Raw genomic sequence first — 22,354 nt, forward strand, 5'->3', positions numbered from 1 at the left:
ATACCTGTTGCAGAACATGTGGCAGGATGGACCTTAGGGGCAGATGCAATAATTTTGGCGGAAAGCAGGCGCTGACTTTTCAGCGCCCGCTTTCTTAATGCGTGCATGGCGCCTGCAAGGGGGCAACATGGAGTATGTAAATTAAGGGGTCATGCTAGGAAGGAGGCGCTAGGGTCGCTTGCGTGACCTCAGCACCTCCTTGCTAACGCGACCCACTGCGGCTGCCGGTTATGAAGACCAACGCTGGTAAACTCTGCATCTGTTTTCAGAACCTGCCTGTGCCAGTAATGAAAACAGATGCAGAGTTTACCAGCATTGGTCTGCCAAGTTTTGTTTTTTTTTTTAAACTTTAAGTACAGAAAAGCATTTTTTTCTGCTTTTCTGTACTTTTTGCTTGCGCTCAGCTATTAACACCTGCTCCAGGCTGAGCAATAAATGTGCATCTGAGATGCACATTTATCTTTTTGCATGCGGAGTGAATGAGTAATAGGCTCATTCACATGCATTTGCATGTGATGAGCGCTATTACACTCACTCTGCGTCCGACGCGGGTTAAATAGGCACTAATTCCCCTATTGCATTAGGGGGTGGATTAGGATTAGCACCTATTTAATCCACAGAGTGGAGGAATAAGGTGCCAGATAGTCCACTTTCATTGCTGACTTCAGTAAGATGGGAGAGGGAAACCATATTCAACCCCCTCGTCCCCACAACAGAAGCTCTTCCTTGTGATGTTCTCTCCAACTCACAACATTCACCCCTTTCATGTCACTGCTCTCAGATGTAATCACCTTTTGTACCACTTTTCCGTTAAGCATTCACATGACGACTGCTACTCCAAGTATTCATCAGCTACTTTCACCCCCTTTGAGCATTCACTCCCTTTCCCTTGCTACAAAATTATTCTGGCTTGTCTGGTGCTTTGGGTGACTCCCTCCTTCCCTCTGCTGTCAGCTGAATCCCCGTCATGAGAGCACACTGAGCTGGTGGGCCTGGAGCAGTGTACACTGCAGCCCTTCCTCTCCAGACAGCAGGCCAGAGGAGAGCCTTCTACACCAGTCAGCAGGTGGGATGGGGGTTTGGACAGGCTGGAGCAGAGGGAGCAGACCAGCTCTGTGCCATCCTTTTCAACTCAACCTCACTCCCTCCAGCCATCCAGTACTATTGATTGCAGATGGGGGTGGAGGGAGGGAGAAGCAGGAAGAGAAGTAGAGCACTGCTTCAGCCCCTCCCCTCCTGTCTCTGCAGCAACCAGCAGCACTGTCAGGTCAGGAGGGGGGTGGAGGGAAGGCTGGAACAGGATGGCTCTTCTCTGTTCTTGCTTCCTGTTCCAGGGCCTACCCTCTGCCATGCTACTCAGTTGCCAGAGGGCGAGACACACATAAAAGAGCCACAGGTTGGTCTTCCCTGACTTAGCGGCATCAGCAGCTATATTGTGAAGGATAACAGGAGGGGGCAGATAGCTGCCACACAGATCTGCATCCAACCCAGGACCAGAGAGGAGACTAGAAAGACTTCAGCACTTCTGCAGCACTGCACTCATGTAACACTCAGAGCAGCTCTTCAGAAATCCATTTCTGGCGGCACATTTAGTTAATCTGCAATTACCAGAATGGCCAAGTGTTCACATTGCCACCCTTCCAAAGTCTGAGCAGGTGGGGGTCTAGGAATAAAAAGCAGACCAAACTTTCAGTTCCTCTAAACTTTATTGGCACAGGAAGAACAGTAACAGGACACGAGTTTAGAACGACTGGTAGAAGGCACAGGACCCAAACACGGACCTATTAATTTAACCAGTAAAAATAACTGGTCCAAAAGTGAGTTATAATTTACAGCAACAAATGAAACAAAACCACATGTGATTGGCTTGCCAGGGTGATCACCTGCCAGCCCCACAACATATCCAAGTAGTAAAGATGTAGGGAACACAAAAAAAAAATTAGTTTTCTATGAAAAAACCCTAGAAATATTTTGATATAATACTGAAAGCTCCTTAACATTAATTGTTGCAAAATATCTTCTGTTTTATAATACAGTATACAAAATTTTTTCAATAGGAGGTTTTCATTCCCTCCTGGTTTTTTCTAAACTGTGCATAGCTAGAAAAACAAATCCCAAAGTAGAAATCATATTAGATGCCACTTGAATATATAATACTGGTAGGAAAGGAGGCTGAAACGATTACAACAGGAAGGGCACCAACCTGACCAGACTGCCTTCCTGTACATGTAACAGGGGTGTGAGAGCAGAGCTCACCTATGGCCAAAAGTGCTAGAGTCAGGAGCACATCCAGAGGTTAGCATCTGGAATGATGTGCAGGAGTCTGAGCTCTTAATACAGCAGAGCAGCGGTTTAAAAAAAAAATAAAAAAAATGTTCTAGAGAAAGATAGCAAGCTTGGAGATTCTTGTGATACTTTGCCATATCAAAGTCTGCTATCTTAGTAACTTTGTATCCTTGTGGCACAAACTGTTGCAGCTATGGCACAAAAGAAAAAAAGGCAGCAGTGTTCAGATAGGGCAGAAACTCACTGTGTGAAGGCCAGCATAGATGCCATTCAAGATTACACAGAGTAAGCCTGGATACTTTCACCCTCCAGCTCATGGCCTCTGTGTGCAGTTCACTCAGTTTTTCCACCCCCAGATGCAGATCGTGAGAAACGCCTTAGTGAATCTGGCTCTTAGGACTCCTACACAGAGGAAGATTCGGGAGCTTACAGGCATACCGGAGGCGACCTCCTTGAGAAAGAGACATTGCTGCGCTCTGTAAATCAGTGACTCTTGTTAAAGGCTCTACAAATCCCAACTAGGGGAGAGAGAGACTGCAGCAGCAGCAGGAGATTCCTGGACTCTTGAAATAATCCTCACTGTCCCCCCTCCAGTCTTAGATCGGTCCCTTAATTACCGCATGACACAACCCACTAAGCCTTGCATACATTAGTAAAACAAACAAACCCCCCCCCCCCCCCAATCTAGGCAGGACAGACCACTAAAGCAGATTCCTCTGGGTGATCTGCAGAAAATCCCTCCCAGTGGGATGCACTAGAACCAGCCCCACAGGTCACAGTGAATTTATCAGTAATTAAGGCACATAACTGAAGTGGGTGGCGGTCTGATAAATGCACGTGTGCAAGATGCAGTGCTTTGTATACATCGCAGCCAAGGGGCTTGGCAGCTGCACTGCAATGGCTTTGCTGATGACGTACCAAGCAGGTCTGTCTAAACTAGGTGACACCCCCCCCCCCACCCCTCCCAAATTTATCTAGCAGGCTCCCAAACTGGTGAAGGGGTTAGAGTTTTGGCACAGAGTACCTGGCTGTTGATGCCAGGCATTCTTACCCAGAGACAAGCAATTTTAAACAGGATTAGTTTGCCAATTGTTCCAGACTGATGTAGACATTAGTCAATGCCTGCCAGCCCTGGAGCATATTAGCCCAGGCAGCTACAAGGTGATGTGGCAGGAAGAAAGTGTAATGCCTGGTACAGAAGAGGGCAGAGGTTTCTCTAAAGAGCACCCCCCCCACCCCTCCTCAAATACAAGGGGGCATATTCCTGACATGGAAATGACGCACACGTCAATGCCAGGAACCTAAGCCTAACAGGGTCAGGTCTTCACAGTACCTGGAGGAGAAGCTCAGTCGCCACTCAACGGGAACAACTAGGGCTTGTGACCACAGGGTTCTGGGCACAACCCTGGTGCGTTTCCCCTGGGCCAAAGACTTTTGCAACAACGACTGGACCAAAAAAAAAAATGGGGGAAATCTCTCAAGGTACCATCACCCAGGAGAGGCAGATTCAGACTGAGCTGGAAGCCCATGAGGGAACAAGAGCAACCTGCTGGGTAAAAAGAAAAAAGTCGAGATCATCCTACCCAAAAAGCAAGAGAAGAAAGCCATAGCTAGAGCAGAGTACTAACACCCCCTCAAGCTCTCAGCAGATGAACATCTCTTTAAATAAGCAAAATAATCAACCAATAGGTCTGAGACTTCAGGGACCAAGACATGCTGCTGCCCTTCCCACCACTGGCACTGGAGACCAAGGCTCCTTCAACTGAGCTTGCTATGCAGAGTCAAACTAGAAAGCCACTTTGGCCCAAACCAAGCATATCACTGCTTGGGATCCTTTTCCCTGTTTGTTCACGTGCTCCTTGTTACTTGGGCGAGCAAGGTTGACTGCACAGATCACAGCCATTGGCTCTTGCTGACCAAACTTGTGGCCAGCAGATCCTTTGCAACTCTGGTGAAGACAATGGGATGCGAGACATCATTTAACAGGCACTGACCTGCCTTCCCCCTGACAATACAACTGCAGCGCCCTGTCAAGAACACAATAGGATAAAACTATCTGGACAGAACTCATTTTAAAATTATGACGCTCTTTTTAAATAAGCTGATGAGTACTAATTTCCTGTGACAGCAACTGCTCGAGTCAGCCCTGGTGTTTCTTCTGTGGTGGCTCCTGCACAGGGGTGGGATGGGACAGGAACAGGAATGGGAGGGGGATCTGAGAAGAAAGGGCAGATTACATGGACTCAAATTCATCTATACGCTGCTTGGTGTTCCCTTGACGGATCTGCCGGAGGGTCTTGTATTTGTCGCGGCCTGCTTTCACGTTCTCAGCATGAAGAACGTCATTTGCGGTCTTCTTTGTCTCATCTCGGGCATTCGCCAACTCTGAGCTTAGTGCCTTAAATGAGAAAAAAAAAAAAAAAAGAGAGACCGTAATCCCTGCACATCTAGGCATAGTGCCTTAGGACAAAGCAAAAGACTGAGTGCCCAGGGAATCCTGCAGCAACTCTGAGCAGTTTAAGCCACACAGTAGAAGAATGTAGTGGTGGCCCTGGTACCTTCAGGTGTTTCTGGACCCTTTCATTCTTCGCTGCCTCGGTGGTACGGTCCTCTTCACTACGGTCTTTGATGGTGGCATCCGCAAGAAGCTCAGCACTAGCCTCTGCATTCTCGTCGTCGTCATGTTCGTTTTCAGACTGCATAGGCTCCTGGACATGGGCTGTGGTCATGGCAGTCTTCAGCTCTGCTTGGGTCTTCTCCAGATCCAGCTGCACCATCTTAGCCTGCAAAACGTGACACTGGGTCAAGCATGGCAAGCAAACTAGAAATGAAGTAGCTGGGTATTATTCACCTGCCTGAAGACCCCACCCTCAACCATCACCTTTCACGAAGCTTTTCCAGCCTCCCTTTCCATATCACAAAGCTTCTGGGTGCTTTGATCCACCGCCTCAGCTTACATAGGAACATCAGACTTGCCATACTGGGTCAGACCAAAGGTCCATCAAGCTCAGTATCCTGTTTCCAACAGAGGCCTTTCCAGGCTACAAGTACCTGGCAGGATCCCAAGGAGTTGATAAATTCCAAGCTGCTTATCCCAAGAATAAGCCATGGATTTCTCAAACTCTACCTTAATAATGGTTTATGGACTTCTCCTCTAGAAACCTGTTCAAATCGCTTTTTAAACAAGGCTACACTAATAGCTTTCACCACATCATCCTCTGGCAACAAATTGCACAGCATAATTATATGTTTAGTAAAAAAATTCTCTTATTAGTTTTAAATCTATTACCTAGTAACCTCATTGTGTGTCCTCTTGTCTTTGTACTTTTTGAAAAGGAGTAAATTAATGTTCACTGGTTCTACTCCACTCATTTTATAGACCTCTATCATATCCCCCATCAGCTGTCTCTTCTCCAAGCTGAAGAGTACTAACCTCTTTAGCCTTTCCTCAGGGGGAATTGTTTCAACCCCCTTATCATTTTGGTTGCGCTTCTATGTACCTTTTCTAATTCTGCTATATCTCTTGAGATGTAGTGACCACAGCTAAACACAACACTCAAGATGAAGTCGCACCATGGAGTGATTCAGAGGCCTTATGATATTCTCTGTTTTATTCTCCAGTCCTTTCCTAATATTCCCTAGCATTCTATTTGCTTTCTTGGCTGCTGCTGCACACTGAGCAGAGGATTTCAATGTATACTTATTTACAACAATGCCTAGATCCTTTTCCTGAATGTGACTGACTCCTAATATGGAAGTTTGCATTATGTAGTTATAATTTGGGCTATTCTTCCCAAAGTGCATTACTTTGCACTGTCCACATTAAATTTCATTTTCCATTTCCATGCCCAGTCTCCCAGTTTTACAATATCTTCTTGCAATTTAACAACTTTGAATAATTGTGTCATTGTCAAATATGATTACTTCACTTGTTCCCATTTCCAGGTCATTTATAAATATGTTAAAAAGCATTGGTCCCAGAACAGATCCCTGGTGCCCTCCACTATTCACCTTTTTCCCCAATTGGAAACAATTTATGCCTACTCTCTCTTTTAACCAGTTGGCAATCCATAATAGGACACTTCCTCCTATCCCATGACTTTTTAATTTCCTAAGAAGTCTCTCATGGGGGACTTTGTCAAATGCTTTCTGGAAATCCAGATATATCAACTGGTTCACCTTTATCCACATTTATTTACACCATCAAAAAAAAGTAGCAAATTTGTGAGGCAAGACTTCCCTTGGCTAAATCCATGTTGGTTTTGTGTCATTAAACTATGCTTATCTATATGTTCAGCAGTTTTGTTCTTTATGATGGTAGAAACTATTTTGCCTGGCACAGACATCAGATTCTGTAGTTTACTGGATCACCCCTTGATCCCTTTTTAAAAGTTGGCATTACATTGGCAACCTTCCAGTTTTCAATTACCATAGATGATACTGAGTTTACAGATTTCCAATAGCAGGTCTGCAATTTCATCTCAGTTTTCAGCACTCTGGGATGTATACCATCTGATCCAGGTGATTTTTTTTCCACTCTTCAGTTTGTCAACTTGCCCTAGTAAATCTTCTACGTTCACTGAGATTTATTTCCTCTGAATCACCTTTGTACATGACTTCCTGCATGCGTATCTCATATCTTCTGCAGTGAATACCAAAACAAATAATTGGGCATCCAAATGGTAGATAATTTAATGTGGATAAGTGCAAGGTGATGCATATAGGGAAAAATAACCCTTGCTGTAGTTACACAAAGTTGGGTTCCATATTAGGAGCTACCACCCAGGAAAGATCTAGGCATCATAGTGGATAACACATTGAAATCGTCGGTTCAGTGTGCTGCGGCAGTCAAAAAAGCAAACAGAATGTTGGGAATTAGGAAGGGAATGGTGAATAAAACGGAAAATGTCATAATGCCTCTGTATCGGGGATGGCGACAGGATGGTGGATGCATGATTGAGGCTGACTGGGAGGGAGATCCAGAGGGCAGAGGCTGGGGTCTTTAGAGGGGGCAAGTCAATGGGGAAACCCCCTCCTGAGTATTCCTTAACCCAAATAGAAAGGGAAAAAAAACCCCAACTTAACACTAACTCTTCCCACTCTTGCATGGTAGCTTTATCCCTCATCACCCAGCTGTAGAACTTTGTTTGGTGTTTAAATGCCAAGGGCTACCATCTGTCATTTTTCCCCTTTGCCATTAATTGGAGAGCAGCTGGCTGAGATTGTGCTGCCCACTCCCCGAAGAGACCGGATCATACTGCTAGCTATACTGGTACCTTCTGCTGCCATTCGTCTGCTTCACTTTCCTTCTTCTGTCTGGCCATTTCTAACTGGGAGATGCTGGATGTCAGCAGCGCCAGCTCAGCCGCCTAAGGAAGCAAAAATGCAGATATATGAGGGTGCAGAGATGTCCTGCAAAGTTCCTGGAGATACCCACTGCAAGATTAGATTAGCTGCAGATATCTTCACATTCCCCCGATTCCTCGGGCCTACTGGTTAGGTAGAGACCTGGAAAGACTAGGGCAGCCAGCAGACAAGGGGGGGTTACACCTTGCAGTGCAGGTAACCGCCTGAACCATCCGGTCCCTGTAACCTGGTCCTGGATCCCTTTAACTCCATGCACGAGCTGCATAAACATCATGCTGCCTAGATGCTACAAACTCTACCGGCTTAAAGTGAAGACCTGGCGATCAGAGAGAATAAGGCCCTCTTACCAGCTGCTCCTGGTTCTTCATCTGGTCCTGGGAGTGCTTCAGCAACGCTTCCTTGGCCTCCTCGGCTGCCTGCCGCTCTGCGGCAAGCTTCTCAGCATCTTCCTGGGCCCGTTTCCTCTCCTGCTCCAGCTCCAGTGCCCTGCGGGTCTGCTCTTCCAAATCTGAGCAGAGGACAAGAGAAATGTGAGCAGGCACAGCCTCAGAGCCGGCATCTACTGCAGGATTTTCTTTTTTTCCCCTTCACCTTTAAGTAGTGAGGCAGTAGGATCTTACCATTTTTCCCTCTGACCAAGCATTACCTAAAAAAATTAAGTGATGTGAAATATTTAGGCGATGATCTAGATTTCAGTACAGAGCTATGAAACCTAGGCGACCCAGATTTAATCCCAGCACTTCCCTACAGAGACAGCGCTAGGGAATTCTGATTTTTTTTTTACTGCATTTGGAGATGCCTTTTTAAAAGTTTTTAAAGTGTTTTGTGCTCAGACATCTTCACCGTTCTGAATGCATGGGGCATCAGGGCACTGCTGGTGTAAGTTCACACACTATACAAGCAAATGAATAACAGATGGGGCAGGGAGCGTGGTCACCTCTTATTCACTGGCTGTGCAGGTAGTGCTGGAGAAGGATCACACACAGTGATTACAATAAGGTTGCAGCAGAAAACAAGCAACCTTCCAGTACCCATTTCCCGACAGCAGGAAGCTTTCAAGCTTGGTCAGGAAACCTCAACTTTCAGCAGAGCAGGTGAGAAATGGCAGCATTGAGGCATAGAAAAGAGAAGTTCAGATTGCAGAGGGGTTAGGGAAAGGAGTGGAGATTAACCACTGTCACTTTCAGATGGCGGGAACAATACAGGTTAGTATAGGGCTGAGAAGTCCCAATTGTGAGGCGTGTCTGGACTGCTTATGAGACACTGCCTACGGCCTGGATACAAGATGTCCTTTCTGGCTCCAAGACAGAGTGCTGAATGATTATCTGCATGTATGGTGGGGAGAGAGATTAAGCAGTTCGGGTGGGTTATAGGCTGTGTGGGGAGGTTTATGTTCAATTCGTTGTGTTATATTGATATTCTGCTTAGCTGACTCAGCCCTAATAAACAGAGTGAGCTGGGGGCCAGGATTATTGTAAAAATTTTGGAATTGTGTTTTACTTATGAAGTGTATTTTAGTGTTTTATTTAATGGGTAATTTGTATTTATAACATTGAACTGTTGCATGTTATGAACACAAATTGAGAAATTACTTACGTGATAATTTCGTTTTCCTTAGTGTAGACAGATGGACTCAGGACCAATGGGTATAGTGTACTCCTGATAGCAGTTGGGAGACTGAGTCAGATTTCAATCTGATGTCAGCCTACATATACCCGTGCAGGAAGCTTAGTTCTTCAGTATTCTCCTCAAAAAGCAATTGTGGATATATGTGTGCTTTAATAACTTGATTAACTTGGCTAACTTGATTAACTAGGACTGGTTAAACTGATTTCCAAATTGGAGACCGCCAGTGCACTCAACTGAAAAACGCCAACACCTGGCAACTATGGGTAATACCTGGCTTACCCATGCTTGTCTTGCTCCCAGGGATTGTCACCTGAAGTTTCTGGATTTTTGGGGCAGCTGTGGGCAGGATGCAGAGTCCATCTGTCTACACTAAGGGAAACAAAATTATCAGGTAAGTAATTTCTCCATTTCCTAGTGTGTAGCAAATGGACTCAGGACCAATGGGATGTACAAAAGCTACTCCAGAACCGGGTAGGAGGCTGCCCGTGGCCCTCTTAGTACTGCCCTTGCAAATGTGTCCTCCCAGGTCTGGACATCCAGGCGGTAGAACCTCAAGAAGGTATGTATGGAGGACCACATCACCGCCCGACAGATCTCAGCGGGAGACAGCATCTTGGTTTCTGCCCAGGACACTGCCTAGATCCTTGTAGAATGGGCCTTGACTTGTAGAGGTGGAGGCTTCCCTGCCTCTACATAGGCCGCCTTGATTACTTCTTTGACCCAGCTGGCTATGGTTGCCTGCGAGGCCGCTTCCCCTTGTTTCTTCCGGCTGTGAAGGACGAATATGTGGTCCGTCTTTTGTACGGATTCCGATCTTTCCAGGTATCGGACTAGGAGTCTGCCAACGTTAAGACGAAGAAGGCGTGAGTCTTCAGAGTCTTTATGTTCATCTGGAGATGGCAGCAAGATGGTTTGGTTTAGATGGAAATGAGAAACCACCTTCGGAAGGAAGGAGGGGACAGTGCCAAGCTATATGGATTCCGGTGTGAATGAGGAAAAGTTCCCTACAGGATAGTGCTTGAAGCTCAGAGATGTGACTGGCTGAACATATTGCAACTAGGAATGCAGTCTTCAAGGTCAGGAGCCATAGTGACAGGCTGTGTGTGTAGGTCTGAAGGAAGCTCCTGCTAGGAAGTCTAATACTGGATTGAGATTCCATAGGGGCACCAGCCACTTTAGTGGTAGTCTGATTTGCTTGACTCCAAGAAGCAGGAAACATCTGGATGGGATGATAGATTGATACCATCCTCTTTAGCTCTGAAGCAGGCCAGCACAGATACCTGAACCTTGAGAGAGTTGAGAAACAACCCCTTCTTCAATCCATCCTGTAGAAATTCCAGGATCATGGGGATTTTGACTGTCCGTGGAAGGATGTCACGGTCCTCACACCAGGCTTCGAATATTCTCCATATTCATATGTAAGTTAGAGGCATGCTCGGAGCAAGGTGTCAATCACTGCCTTAGAATATCCGCTCTTCTTCAGGCGAGTTCTCTCAATGGCCAGAATGTAAGAGAGAATAGAGTTGGGTCTTCGTGGAGGATCCCTGGAGAAGGTCCCTGTGTGGGAGTTGCGGAGATCCCTCCGGGATCCTTCGTGGAGGATCTCGGAGAAGGTCCCTGGGTGGAGGAAGGCACAGAAGGTTCCCTGCAAGAAGTCTTTGCATGTCTGTGAACCAAGGCCTTCTTGGCCAGCCTGGAGCCACTAGTAGTACTAGGCCCCTGTGGTGTTCTCTCTTGCGGATGATACCGCCCAGTAGTGGCCATGGGGGAAGCGTACAGCAGGTCTTCCTGTGACTAGGTCTGGACGTCGATTCCCTGGTATTGTGGTTCTCATCTGTGGCTGAAGAACTTGGGCGTTAGACCGGGTTGCCAGGAGATCCATGGCTGGAGTTCCCCACTATTAACTGGAAGACTGGTTGACAGCGTCCATTCCCCTGGGTCTAGATTCTCTCTGCTGAGATAGTCCGAGTGACGTTGTCTTTTCCTGCGATGTGGGCGGCTGAGATCTCTTGCAGGTTTGTTTCCGCCCACGCCATTAGGGGGTCTATTTCAAGAGACACCTGTTGGCTTCTGGTTCCTCTTTAGCGGTTCATGTAGGCAACTGTTGTGGCGTTGTCTGACGTGACTGAACCGTAGGCAGGCAAGTCTGATTGCTTGGGCTTCCAGCTGGTATATATGTTCCATCCCGACTCTTCCTTGTCCCATTGCCCCTGGGCTGTCAGTTCCTGGCAGTGGGCTCCACAGCCTCGCATCCGTGATGAGAAAGATCCAGGTCTGTGGTGATAGTCTTACTCCCTTGCTCAGATGGTCTTCCTGTAGCCACCATTGGAGCTGGGTCCAAACGGCATAGTTCTGGTACATCAGGTTCCATCGCGACAGTAGTGAACATTGTAGTGGGCACATGTGGGCCCTTGCCCTTGGGACAACTTCTAGGGTCGATGTCATGAGACAGAGGACTTGGAGGTAGTCCCATACCTTGGGGCGAGCACAGTTCAATAGTTTTCGCAACTGGTCCATCAATTTCCTTCTCCTTGTAGGGGGAAGAATGACCTTGTCTTGTTTGGTGTCGAACTGGACCCCCAGGTACTCTGAAAATTGGGAGGGTTGCAGGCAGTTCTTGGCTGGGTTGACAACCCACCCGATATTCTGCAGTAGATTCTTGACTCTGGTAGTCGCCTGGTAACTTTCCTCTGGAGATTTTGCCCTGATCAGCCAATCGTCCAGATACGGATGTACGAGGATTCCTTCTTTCCTCAGTGTTGCTGACACTACCACCATGATTTTGGTGAAAGTCTGAGGGGCAGTAGCTAGTCTGAAGGGTAGAGCCCAGAACTGGTAATGATGGTCCCGTATCACAAAGCGTAGGAAGCGCTGATAGTTGTGATGGACCGGGATGTGGAGATAGGCTTCTAACAGGTCCAGAGAAGTCAGGAATTCCCAGTTGCACTGCCCTTATGACTGAGCATAGGGTTTTCCATCCGGTAGTGCGGTACCCTCAGGTAGCGATTGGCGGTCTTGAGATCCAGGATGGGCCAAAATGTTCCCTCCTTCTTGGGGACTATAAAATAGATGGAATAGTGACCAGTATTTTGTTGGTGCGTGGGCACAGAGGTTATCACCTTTAAGCTGAGTAGCTTCTACTGCCGTCCTCTTGGAGAGGAAGTGGCAAGGTGATCTCACAAATTTGTCTGGAGGGATGCTGTGGAAGTCCAAATCCCTCTCGAATGATGTTAGGATCCACTTGTCTGACGTTATCTCACCCTCTTCTACCAAAGATGGGTCAAGTCTACCCCTATGGCTTCTTCCTGTGGATGAGTCTGTTGATTTTCATTGGTGGGGTGCGGCCAGAGCCTACCTGAGCCCACTCCCCTCTTATTGTGTGTTCCGAAAGGACTGACCCTTGCCTGTGGGGTGAGGTGCTTGGTATGTGTTTTTGTACGGTCTAAAATGCCGGGCTTCTCTGCCCTTTATTCTTCTGGGAGAGTAGCATTGGTTTCTTTTGTTCCTGTCCTCCGGTAACAGAGATACTGGGGATTCGCCCCATTTGTTTGCTAACTTCTCCAGTTCGCTTCCAAACAGGAGGGATCCTTTAAAAGGCATTTTTGTGAGTTTAGTCTTAGAGCTCACGTCGGCTGACCAATTTCGAAGCCATAGTTGCCTTCTGGCTGCTACTATGGATGAGACGCCCCTGGCTGAGGTTGCATCTGTGAGGAAGGATATCGCCAGTTCTAATGTTTCAGTGGAAGTGTTTGCATCCCTGAAGAGAAGCAAGCAGGCACGTGTTACAATGGCGCAGCAGGAAGCGATCTGTAGGGTCATTGCTGCGACGTCAAATGACTGTTTAAGGATGGATTCCTGGGCATCCTTGAGTGCAGCTCCAACTGGAATGGTAGTGCGCTTTGAGATGGCGCAGACCATGGCGTCCACTTTTGGGAACACTAGGAGTTCTTTGGCCGTGGGTTCCACGGGGTATAGGGCTTCTAGGGCCTGTCCTCCTTTGAAGCTGGCCTCCAGGGCATTCCATTCCAGGTCAATCAGTTGTTGTATGGCCTGCAGCATTGGGAAATAGCATGAGGCCTGACAGACTGACTAAAACTGGATTAGTCTTTGGCTCCGCCATGGTACTTGCTCCCAAAATGGCCAGCATCTTCAGGCTCAGAGACACAAGATCTCGTAACTCGTCTTTGGAGAAGAAATCGCATCATGGTTCGGTATGGTTCCATCCCCGGGGGGGGGGGATGGATTTCCCCTTCCTCCAGGGAGTCAAGCTCTTCCCCCGAGGTATGTTTGTCCCCCTAGGAGGAAGCACGTCTCGGGGGATCCAAAGAGGGCTTGGAAGGTCTTGCAGTTCTAGTTTAGTCTGTGGCTGTGTCACAGGTGGTACCGATTGCGCCTGGACAAAGGTTTGCAGCCTTTTGAAGAATTCTTCCCAGGATAAGGTCCCTGTGTCCATATTGAATCCAGCGGAATTCCCTGAGGTACCCATCTGAGGAGGGGCTGAGCCGGAGATATAGAGGTCTGGGGTACTATCATTGGTGGAGCCGTATTCCTCTACTTTGAGGGGGGCCTTGCTTCGGTTCCCCCAGAGTCTCTTTGCACTATAGGCATAGGGTAGAGGCCACTAGGTTGTCCATCTCTCAGGTGGCAGGCTGGGCAGAGGGCTTGTCCCTTGGCTTTCTTGGCCGGCAGTGCCATGATTTGTGCACAAGGAGTGGCTCAAAACTAGTCTGTGCGCGTAGGTGCGCGCGCCGGGAGACTTAGTTGTGCGCTCCGGGTGCGCCGAAGATGTGCGTGCAGGATGCTATTTCTGCACTTTGCGGGGATGTGCGTGCCACTGTGCACCCGGCACATCCCCGTTTGTGTGCCCGGCTTGCTGCTGTGCAGACAATACGGCGATCAAGGGGGGGAAATGGCACCGATGACCACATGGGTGAGATGGCAACCCCCCCCCCCCCCCCCGATCTCCACGTGGGAGGACCCTCACACCAGATCGGGGTCTAGCTCGGACGGGGCTGCTCAATCCGATTTAACAGACGCCAGAAGGACGGTCTGTGCGGCTAGCCGAGCCTCGGAGACCGGAGACTTTAAGAAAGTTTTCTACCTTACCTTGTCTCGGCGCTTCCCAGTCTCGTGCCGGGTGGTCTCCGGCTGCAGGGGAGAGGAAAATACCTTCACCGCCGCGCTCTGTATTGCACCCACTGCCTCTCAGCCACTCTGGGGACTAAGTCCATGCCGGGAACCAGCTACCGGACCGAGGCTTACCTCTGAGGGATCTTGGAAATCACCTGAGGAATTCTCGACTGGGGGAGGGACCCTTTGGTATCATAGCAGGAGAGCAGGGCTAGTCTTGTAGAGGTAAGATTCTCTTTGATTTAGATTTTCTAACACTGTGCAAATGTGTGTAGTGTCCCTAACTGCTTAGAAGATGGAGAAATACTGAAGAGCTAAGCTTCCTGCAAATGAGAACATCCAAATGCAAAATCATTGAAGGTAAACTCACAATCCGATGGGCCCCAGTGACTGCTTAGTCACTCTTACCCACCATGCACGAAGAAGTAAAGAGACCCATGTGGCAGAGCTGGGATTAGAACCCTAGGAGGGCCAATACCTTGCTGGGCTTTCTTGGTTTGCTCTTCAATCTGCCGAAGACGCTCCATCAGCTCTTCCTTCTCGCGTTCAATCTTCTCTTTCTCCTTCTCCACCAGCTCCCGTTTCTTCTTCTCATTCTCTAGGAGGGCTCTGGCATGGGGGGGGGGGGGAGAGGGAGATTAAAGATGGTAACTCTTGAAACCCAATACCTCAGTTCTTTCACCATTAACTGCAATGCATCTTGCTAAAAGTTGGTACAGTGGGGATTTGAGAACTGGTGAACGACTGGACGTATTTCAGGAAGGAAGTTAGAGATAAGATACAGTGAGGCAGGTTTGGGCAACAAAAGGTGAATCACACACTGCTTTAAAACATTTTGAACTAGGTTACACAATTTCAGAGTCATGTGCAGTTACTGCATTTGTTGTTGGGAATAAGATGAAACAAAATGAAAATGTCAGATAAATGAATCCAGTCCTATGCCATGTTACTCATGAGAGCAGCTTTAACAGGTCCCCTAAGCAGTGAAATAATTCAGTGTGAGTGTTCGTACTTGCCTTGTGTACTCAAGCACTGCAGTATACGTAGCACAGATCTGCATTTTTATAAAGCAGCTGGGACATCCTATTACAATGTAATGCTCTAAAAATGGTATTTTAACACGCTGTAGCTATCTGTGCTACTATGGAATTCTACAGCACTACATTTTAGTGTTACCCAGAAGCACAGTAGTGCTATGTGCATTACAAATCAAGACCCTGGGCAACTTCAATGTTGTATGCAGCAGAGCTTCAGTGCTACCTACAGAGTTTGGTCACAGTCTGCTCACCCTCTACCTGCTGGACAATTATATCACCGTATTCGTGCCGGGCACTCACCTCTCCATCTGCTTCTGGTGTTTCTCTTCCCGGGCCTGTGCCTTCATCTGCTGAACCTCGATGGTGTCAGGTTTGCGCCGGCGCATGTACAGCTCATGGTTCCCCATGCACAGGGCCAGGATCCGTTTGTTAATCCGGAGCCGCGGAGCATAGAACACAAAGTCCTGAGGGGGAGTGAAGTGGAAAAGGAGGAGGAAGGTTAACATTGCCTTAAAGAATTTCCAGTTCCGTGTTAATCTCAAACACGGGGTCACAGACACACCATCAGCTGCTCCCAGATGGTGGTCCGCTGCAGCGGGAAGGCACAAGCTGGTCAGGGGTCATCACCCCTCTATGAACTGGTGATGTTCAGCAGTACTTTGGATTTTCTGAGAAGCAGTGACCTCAAATCCGATACAGCAAGAAACTGAATCTGGACCGGTGTAAAACCAGTCCAGGACCAGATTATCTAGTTATGTGTGTTTGTGTATTATTTTATTCCACAAGCTTTCAATAAATTGTCCAGTGTGGATCATAAAACATATATAACTACATAAAACCCACCACAAGACAAACAGAAGATCTTTTACATCCAAACTATCCTATTCACCAATAAATATATATCTTAATTATATGCCTGCTAAAAGAAGAAAGCTAAAAGCTTTCCTTAACACACAAGTAGTCCACTTCCTTCTCCAATGCACAAGGCCTGCAAGGAAAGAGCCTTTGAGCTTGCCTCTTGCTATACTGCTGCCAGAAGCCCTGAGTTACAATGGGGATTAGTCTACCTGCATAATGAAAGCCTTACCAAGCCAGTCCACATGACTGACTACTATGAACTTTTGGGCCGATACAGTAAAGTGTGCTCAGGCCGAGTGCACTGTTAGTCCCCGTTTGGATGTGCGTTTTCCATGTGCTATTTTTTACCCCTTATACAGTAAGGGGTAGTAGCACGTTGAAAACGCGCTGCCAACCCCCCCAGAAACTAATAGCGCCCGCAACATGCAAAATGTATTTATTTTATTTATTTTTATGGGCCTATTAGTCATTCCCGCATGATCCAGAAAGTAAAATGTGCAGCCAAGCTGCATTTTAATTTTGGCCGGCACTGGGAAACTGTACAGAAAAGCAGAAAAAAAAAAAACCCTTTTCTGTACACCCTCCAACTTAATATCATAGCTATATTAAGTCGGAGGCCCCAAAAGTTAAAAAAAAATTTTTAAATCTGCCCACGGGTTGGAAGACAGATGCTCAATTTTGCCGGCGTCCGTTTTCTGAACCCATGGCTGTCAGCAGGTTCGAGAACAGACGGCAGAAAAATTGAGCGTTGACAGCTGCCGCTTCTGTCAAAAAGGAGGCGCTAGGGACGTGCTAGTGTCCCTAGCACCTCCTTTTACTGCGGGCCCTCATTTACATATTTTTACACACTGATTCACGTGCCCAGGACAGTGGCTCGGGCGCTTGCCAGCTCTCCTGCGGGTTTCTCTGTATCGGCCTATTTGTGATATGCTTCTATAAGGAGCTGCAAGCGACTCATAAGTCTGGGTCAGATCCATCCAAGACAGGATCAGAACCTGCAGTGCCAGCACCTCCCCTGCATGATTCATTTTGCTAGTTTGTGGTGGATTTCAAATAACTTGCTTTGTTCTGGAGAATGTGGTAGAGGGTTTTAGGAGTCTACAAGTTGGAGCTGGGCCCCAGCATGCTTGGGACACACAGAGCTTAAGGACAATGAGAGTAGAAGTGCCCAGGTATTGCTTCTCTACTCAGAATTGAGAGGGGGGGAAAAACAGAACTGGGGTAAGGTGTGCTCTCCTGCAGGCAGTCCAGCTTGTATGGCTGTCAGCTGGGGGATATCCTTAGTTAGAGTGTAGGTGGGAACAACTAGGCTGACATCTATGTTATAGAAAAAGACTGAAGAGACAGTTCTTGATTATAAAAGATTTAAACATTCAATGTGGAGTCTCAAATTTGTTGGCTTAAATGTTTTATAAAGCACTCTGATTCACTGGGCTCAGCATTGCTTTGAGAGGCGCTGCCCATGAATCAGCCAGGCAGCTTCACAGGTGAGCTCGCTACCTACAGTGCTAGACACAATGACCTCGTCCCATCCTTACTGGTGCTTTCTTGTCAATGGGTTTGATCACAAACTTCTTGTCATTGAAGGAGATGTTCCTGATCTCGCTCCAGGGGAACCCAATTTTTGGCGTTAACCTAAGCAATGCAGAAAGGAGAAATAAAAAAAGGTGAAGTCGTTATTGGATTCAGAGTAAAGAAAAAAAAACACCAAGAAAAAAAAATATTCAATGAGCAAGTCGCCACCCCAGGTGCTTTCCAAAACTGAGTCAAAAATCAGAAGTTCTGCCAAGATTAAGCCAGCACAAAGGACAAAAGCCACATCAGTGACTATTTGTAACAAAGGAAAAACTAGGGTGCTAAGCGTTTAAAGACTAAGCTTTAACTTGCTTTGTATTCTGCCTTTTGGCACTTCACAGCGGAGTACATTCAGGTACTTCCATGTCCCCAGTGAGCTCACCAAAGTTTGTCCCTGAGGCAATCACTTGCTCAAGGTCACAAGGAGCAGCAGCGGGATTTGAACTCGGGCTTCCCTGGTTCATAGCCCATTGCTCTAGCCACTGGGCTACTCCACTCAATGGCTTGCATGGCTCCTCTGTCTCTAACTCTTGCTTGCTACCCGACAAGGTGACTTTTCTGTTTAACCCATGAAAAGCACTGGATGCATTCGCTCATTTCAAAACATGTAAGTGAGCGAACCAGTAAGATGCTGGTACAGACCAGGACTGCAGTTTGCACAGACTCATGGTTAAAGGGCAAGAAATCTACAACCGGTTTGGTTCTAATCGAGAAGTCCAGGTCCATGGCACTGGAGAAGCCAAAATGCTTTCAAGATCCTTAGTGCAGATTTTTCAGTCCTAGCACTAGAGGTCCAGTTACCTGTCATTCTGTTCGTAAATGTTCAACCCCAGGGCGTCCACCCCCAGCCACAATTCAGAGCCTTTCTTGTTCTTAATACAGAAGTAGTTGACACCATACATTTCCAGATCTTGGGCGATCTTCAGGTACTCCAGGATGGCATCCTCTCTGGTGGGGGAATAAAGAGAAGGAAACAGATCATTCAAGAGTGCAACCCTGCCTTTAGTATCACTGTTAAGCTCAGCAAGAGCAAAGGGGCCGCTAGAGTCCTCAGAGATATCAGGGCTTCCTCAGGAAATTCATTGTTTCCTGAATTAAGGATTCAAGCGGACTCTCTGGGCAGAATGAAATTAACTTCCTATGGGCTTAAATAGCCTACAGAAAACACCCACTCAAACTAAGGAAAAGCTACAGTGCTTTCATCTGTGTGGTCCCCCTCTTCTGTTCTTCCAGCCCTCTCCCAGAACTGCTGCATTACCCAAAGCAGCCCCCCCCCCCCCCGGGGTCCTCTCCCCTCCCCCGCAGCGCAGCTATTACCTGAGCATTCCCCGGTGCTCTTCGTGCCACACCTGGATCCGCTCCTCCCACTGGTCTTTGTTCAGCTTGTGCTGCTCCAAAACTCTGGAAAAAGAACAGCAATAGCAAAGCAAGTTCAGGCATGCTGGCCCAGCGGAGACCTTCCCGGTTCACACAAGCTCAAAGCAGAACTCTCATGGCCCCCCTCCTGGTCTGCTATGTGCCTCTGAAACGTCAAGAGATATTCGTTCATCAAGACTAAAAGCCATCGCTCTCACAATACAGTGCCAGTACGCAGACGGTCTTTGGGTCTGGTATGTGTGTTTACTCTTCACAGTAGTACAAGACTGTGGGATCCTGCACCCCCCTCCCCCAAACTCTACCAAGAGTTGGCTCGTTACCTCTGAGGGAGCAGCTTGTCACCAGCTAGGTAGCCGGGTTTCTGCACATCCTTGTTGAAGTCCCCGTATTTGGCCTGGACAGCATAGGACGCCAGCAGCACGGCAGTCTCAGGGGGGCAATAGATGTCATCATTCAGGATGCCCTCCTTCACCTGCAGGAAGAAGAGGCGCTGGGTGGTGTCCTGGATCAGCTCCTCCGCCACATCCTCTGGGTAGAACTTGGCACGGAACCTGAAGAGCAGGGGGGTTTCCTTACGCACGTCCTGAGCAGTCACCTGAGAAGTGGCAGATAGGTAAGCATTTGGCACAAAGTGGAGGGGATACCTTTCAACCACCTAGACGTTCGTCATACCAGAGCAGAACCCCTTCCCTGGCACAGCATGCCCAAGGCAGAGATACAGCAGTGTCAGCATGGCATGCCCAGAACTACAGCTTCCAGTGATATGCTGGACAGACAGACTGAAATCACAGTGCTGGCACGTGACATGTTGAGACCAGTACCTCTTAGTACAAGTCAAAGATCTGAAAGGACCACTATACAAAACCTGACTATGTTTTGGCCCAGAAGCTACCTTTAAGCTTTAGCAGAACAATCAAAGCAGGCCCCTACCATCAGCATTCATTCACATCTTCCCCAGTGCCCGTCCTCCAGCGGCAGACCAGGGCTCCTGATAATACCTAGGAACCTTCATTTTCAGTTTTTACCTGGGAATTTCAGAGTTTGTAAGAACAGAAATGATGGCTTAGCTGGAAAGATTGATCTCCACCGATGGCTCCTATTTTTGGTCTCCCTGTAACACACACTGCTAAATTCCCAGAATAAATGAGGGGGGAGGGTCCCTAATCTCCCTCTAGATGTGCAGTTAGCCAGTCAGTACTTGAGTACGGGCAGAGATCCTTTCCCACCCACAGGTAGGCAATGCCGTCTCCTCACGACCCCCAGCCCCACTGCAATAAGGTGCACTAGGCCTCTCCTAACGTGGCGAGGAGTTCTGTGCACAAGGGCACGGGCTCACAGCTTAATCCTCCTTCATACAAATCCAACGTAATCAAGGCAAAGGGGCCACAGGAAGTGACGGGCAGGAGGAAGAGAACTCAGGAAGAGGCCATGGGGGGGTGGTGGTAACAACTCAGGAAGGAGGAGCACACAAAGGGGCCAGAGGACTGGAGATGGTGCCACAGGGTAGACACTTGGGAAGGGGCCATGTAAGGAAGTTAGGAGGGAGAGGATCAGGGCAGGGATTGTGGAGGCCCATGAGGATGGCTGCCAAGGATGAAGAAGGAAAGAAATGGGACCTCAGGGATCATTTTGAAATCGCTGCATGTAAAGTCTCTGTGGGGAGGGTGGAGTGGAAGAGACCGGGGGAGGACTGGTGATAAGAGAAACTTGTGGGGAGAGGCTGATGGGATGGATAGAGAGGCTTTATAGAGAGAGACTGATGGTGGCAGCAAGACTGGTGTGGACAAGATGGGGGCCCCTAAACCTTTTGGATGTTGAAAAGGGGCCCCCTTTCCTAGAGCTCTGACAGAAGAGCACGAACTGCAGACTGATGTGGTTTGGATTTCTGTATCCCACACTTTAGCATTTAAGTTCATTCCCCAAATCCTTCACCCAGTATTACGTTCTCTCCTTTTCAACCATTCCAGTAGGTTCAGGTCAATTGCCTATGCGCCAGTTCCACTGCACCTCCTTGATCCTCCACTTTTTTAATGAGGTGACAAAAGCTCAATTGCGTTTCATGAAGCCACGTTACTTGGTTTCCTGCCATCTACACTTCGTATTCGTTTCACAGCTTTACCCGCTGCCGATGGGACTGTAGTTGCCTTCCTTCTCCAAAAGCATAGCCCAGGGAGCCAATAACCGCAGCTCCCTGACCCTTCCATCTTCTCCAGCGGCTGGTTGCCAGCACTGCCCCCCCCCCCCCCCCGGAACAGTTGTTGTGTTTTCTTCTGTTTCCAGGCAGCTCTCATTGAGTTTGAGCCATGTGGTGCCTGAACTCTTGAACTATTCGCGCGAGAACACCAAAGGAGTCTGGGAAGCGTGCAGCTTGGTCACAGAGTGTGTGTGCGCGTTGTCCAGAAGGAGTTGGAGGAAGCAAGCCCCGAGAGGTGCTGAGACAGGGCTAGGGGTGGTGGAGAATGGCTGGTAGGGATTCAGATTGACTGAGGGAGAGTATGTCCTGGGAAGAAAGTGTGCATGGGGGGGGGGGGGGGGGAAGGGGCGGGAAGAGAGTGCATGGGGGAGGGGCTAAGAAGAGTGTGCGCTGGAGCACACGGTTGCACCGAGTGTGCCTGAGCAGCAGGGCCAGCCTCCGAGGGGAAGCCACCTCTGCGCCAATCACTTGATCTGCTAACGGTCCTGGCTCCCTTACTGAAGTGTTTTTTTGGCAGAGTGGCCCCTCACTTGAGAAATAGTGAAGATCACTGATGTAGCCCACAACCACTCTCCTCTAGGCCCTCACAGAACCTGCCCCAGCCTTCAAGGACAAGTTTAAATCCAGCTGCAGCCCAGGGAAACCAGGGGTCAAATCCCACAGTCACTCCTTGTGATTTTGGGGGGACAGGGAAATACCTATAGTACCCGAATGTAATCTGTTGAAAAGCAGAATCAGACTATAAATAAATACTATAAGCACTTTCCTGAGCCCTTGGTGTACAGCGTCCGGTCCCATGACCGACCACATCCCCTCATCTGATCTGTAATCATTTCATATTTATCACTGCCGAGGCTCTCATCCCAGCCAGTCCCCCTCTTCACAAACTCCACCCTTCTCA

At 48.1% G+C, this 22,354-nt stretch overlaps 1 protein-coding gene across 1 annotated transcript in view; it reads right to left on the reverse strand.

The window, feature by feature from the left end:
- Positions 1-1,687: 1,687 nt before the first annotated feature.
- MSN (moesin) overlaps positions 1,688-22,354 on the reverse strand; it is a 116,381-nt gene continuing 95,714 nt past the window's right edge. The window contains exons 4-13 of the mRNA XM_029607557.1: positions 19,580-19,854; positions 19,200-19,283; positions 18,684-18,830; positions 17,846-17,942; positions 15,750-15,913; positions 14,891-15,021; positions 8,001-8,161; positions 7,563-7,655; positions 4,845-5,069; positions 1,688-4,684 (exon numbers count right to left, since the gene is read on the reverse strand). Of these exons, the coding sequence (XP_029463417.1) occupies positions 4,520-4,684; positions 4,845-5,069; positions 7,563-7,655; positions 8,001-8,161; positions 14,891-15,021; positions 15,750-15,913; positions 17,846-17,942; positions 18,684-18,830; positions 19,200-19,283; positions 19,580-19,854 (1,542 nt within the window). The 3' untranslated portion in view covers positions 1,688-4,519. The remainder of the gene's footprint in view (positions 4,685-4,844; positions 5,070-7,562; positions 7,656-8,000; positions 8,162-14,890; positions 15,022-15,749; positions 15,914-17,845; positions 17,943-18,683; positions 18,831-19,199; positions 19,284-19,579; positions 19,855-22,354) is intronic.

Source organism: Rhinatrema bivittatum, chromosome 6 (genome assembly GCF_901001135.1).
Source record: "Rhinatrema bivittatum chromosome 6, aRhiBiv1.1, whole genome shotgun sequence".
Taxonomy (NCBI): Eukaryota; Metazoa; Chordata; class Amphibia; order Gymnophiona; family Rhinatrematidae; genus Rhinatrema; species Rhinatrema bivittatum.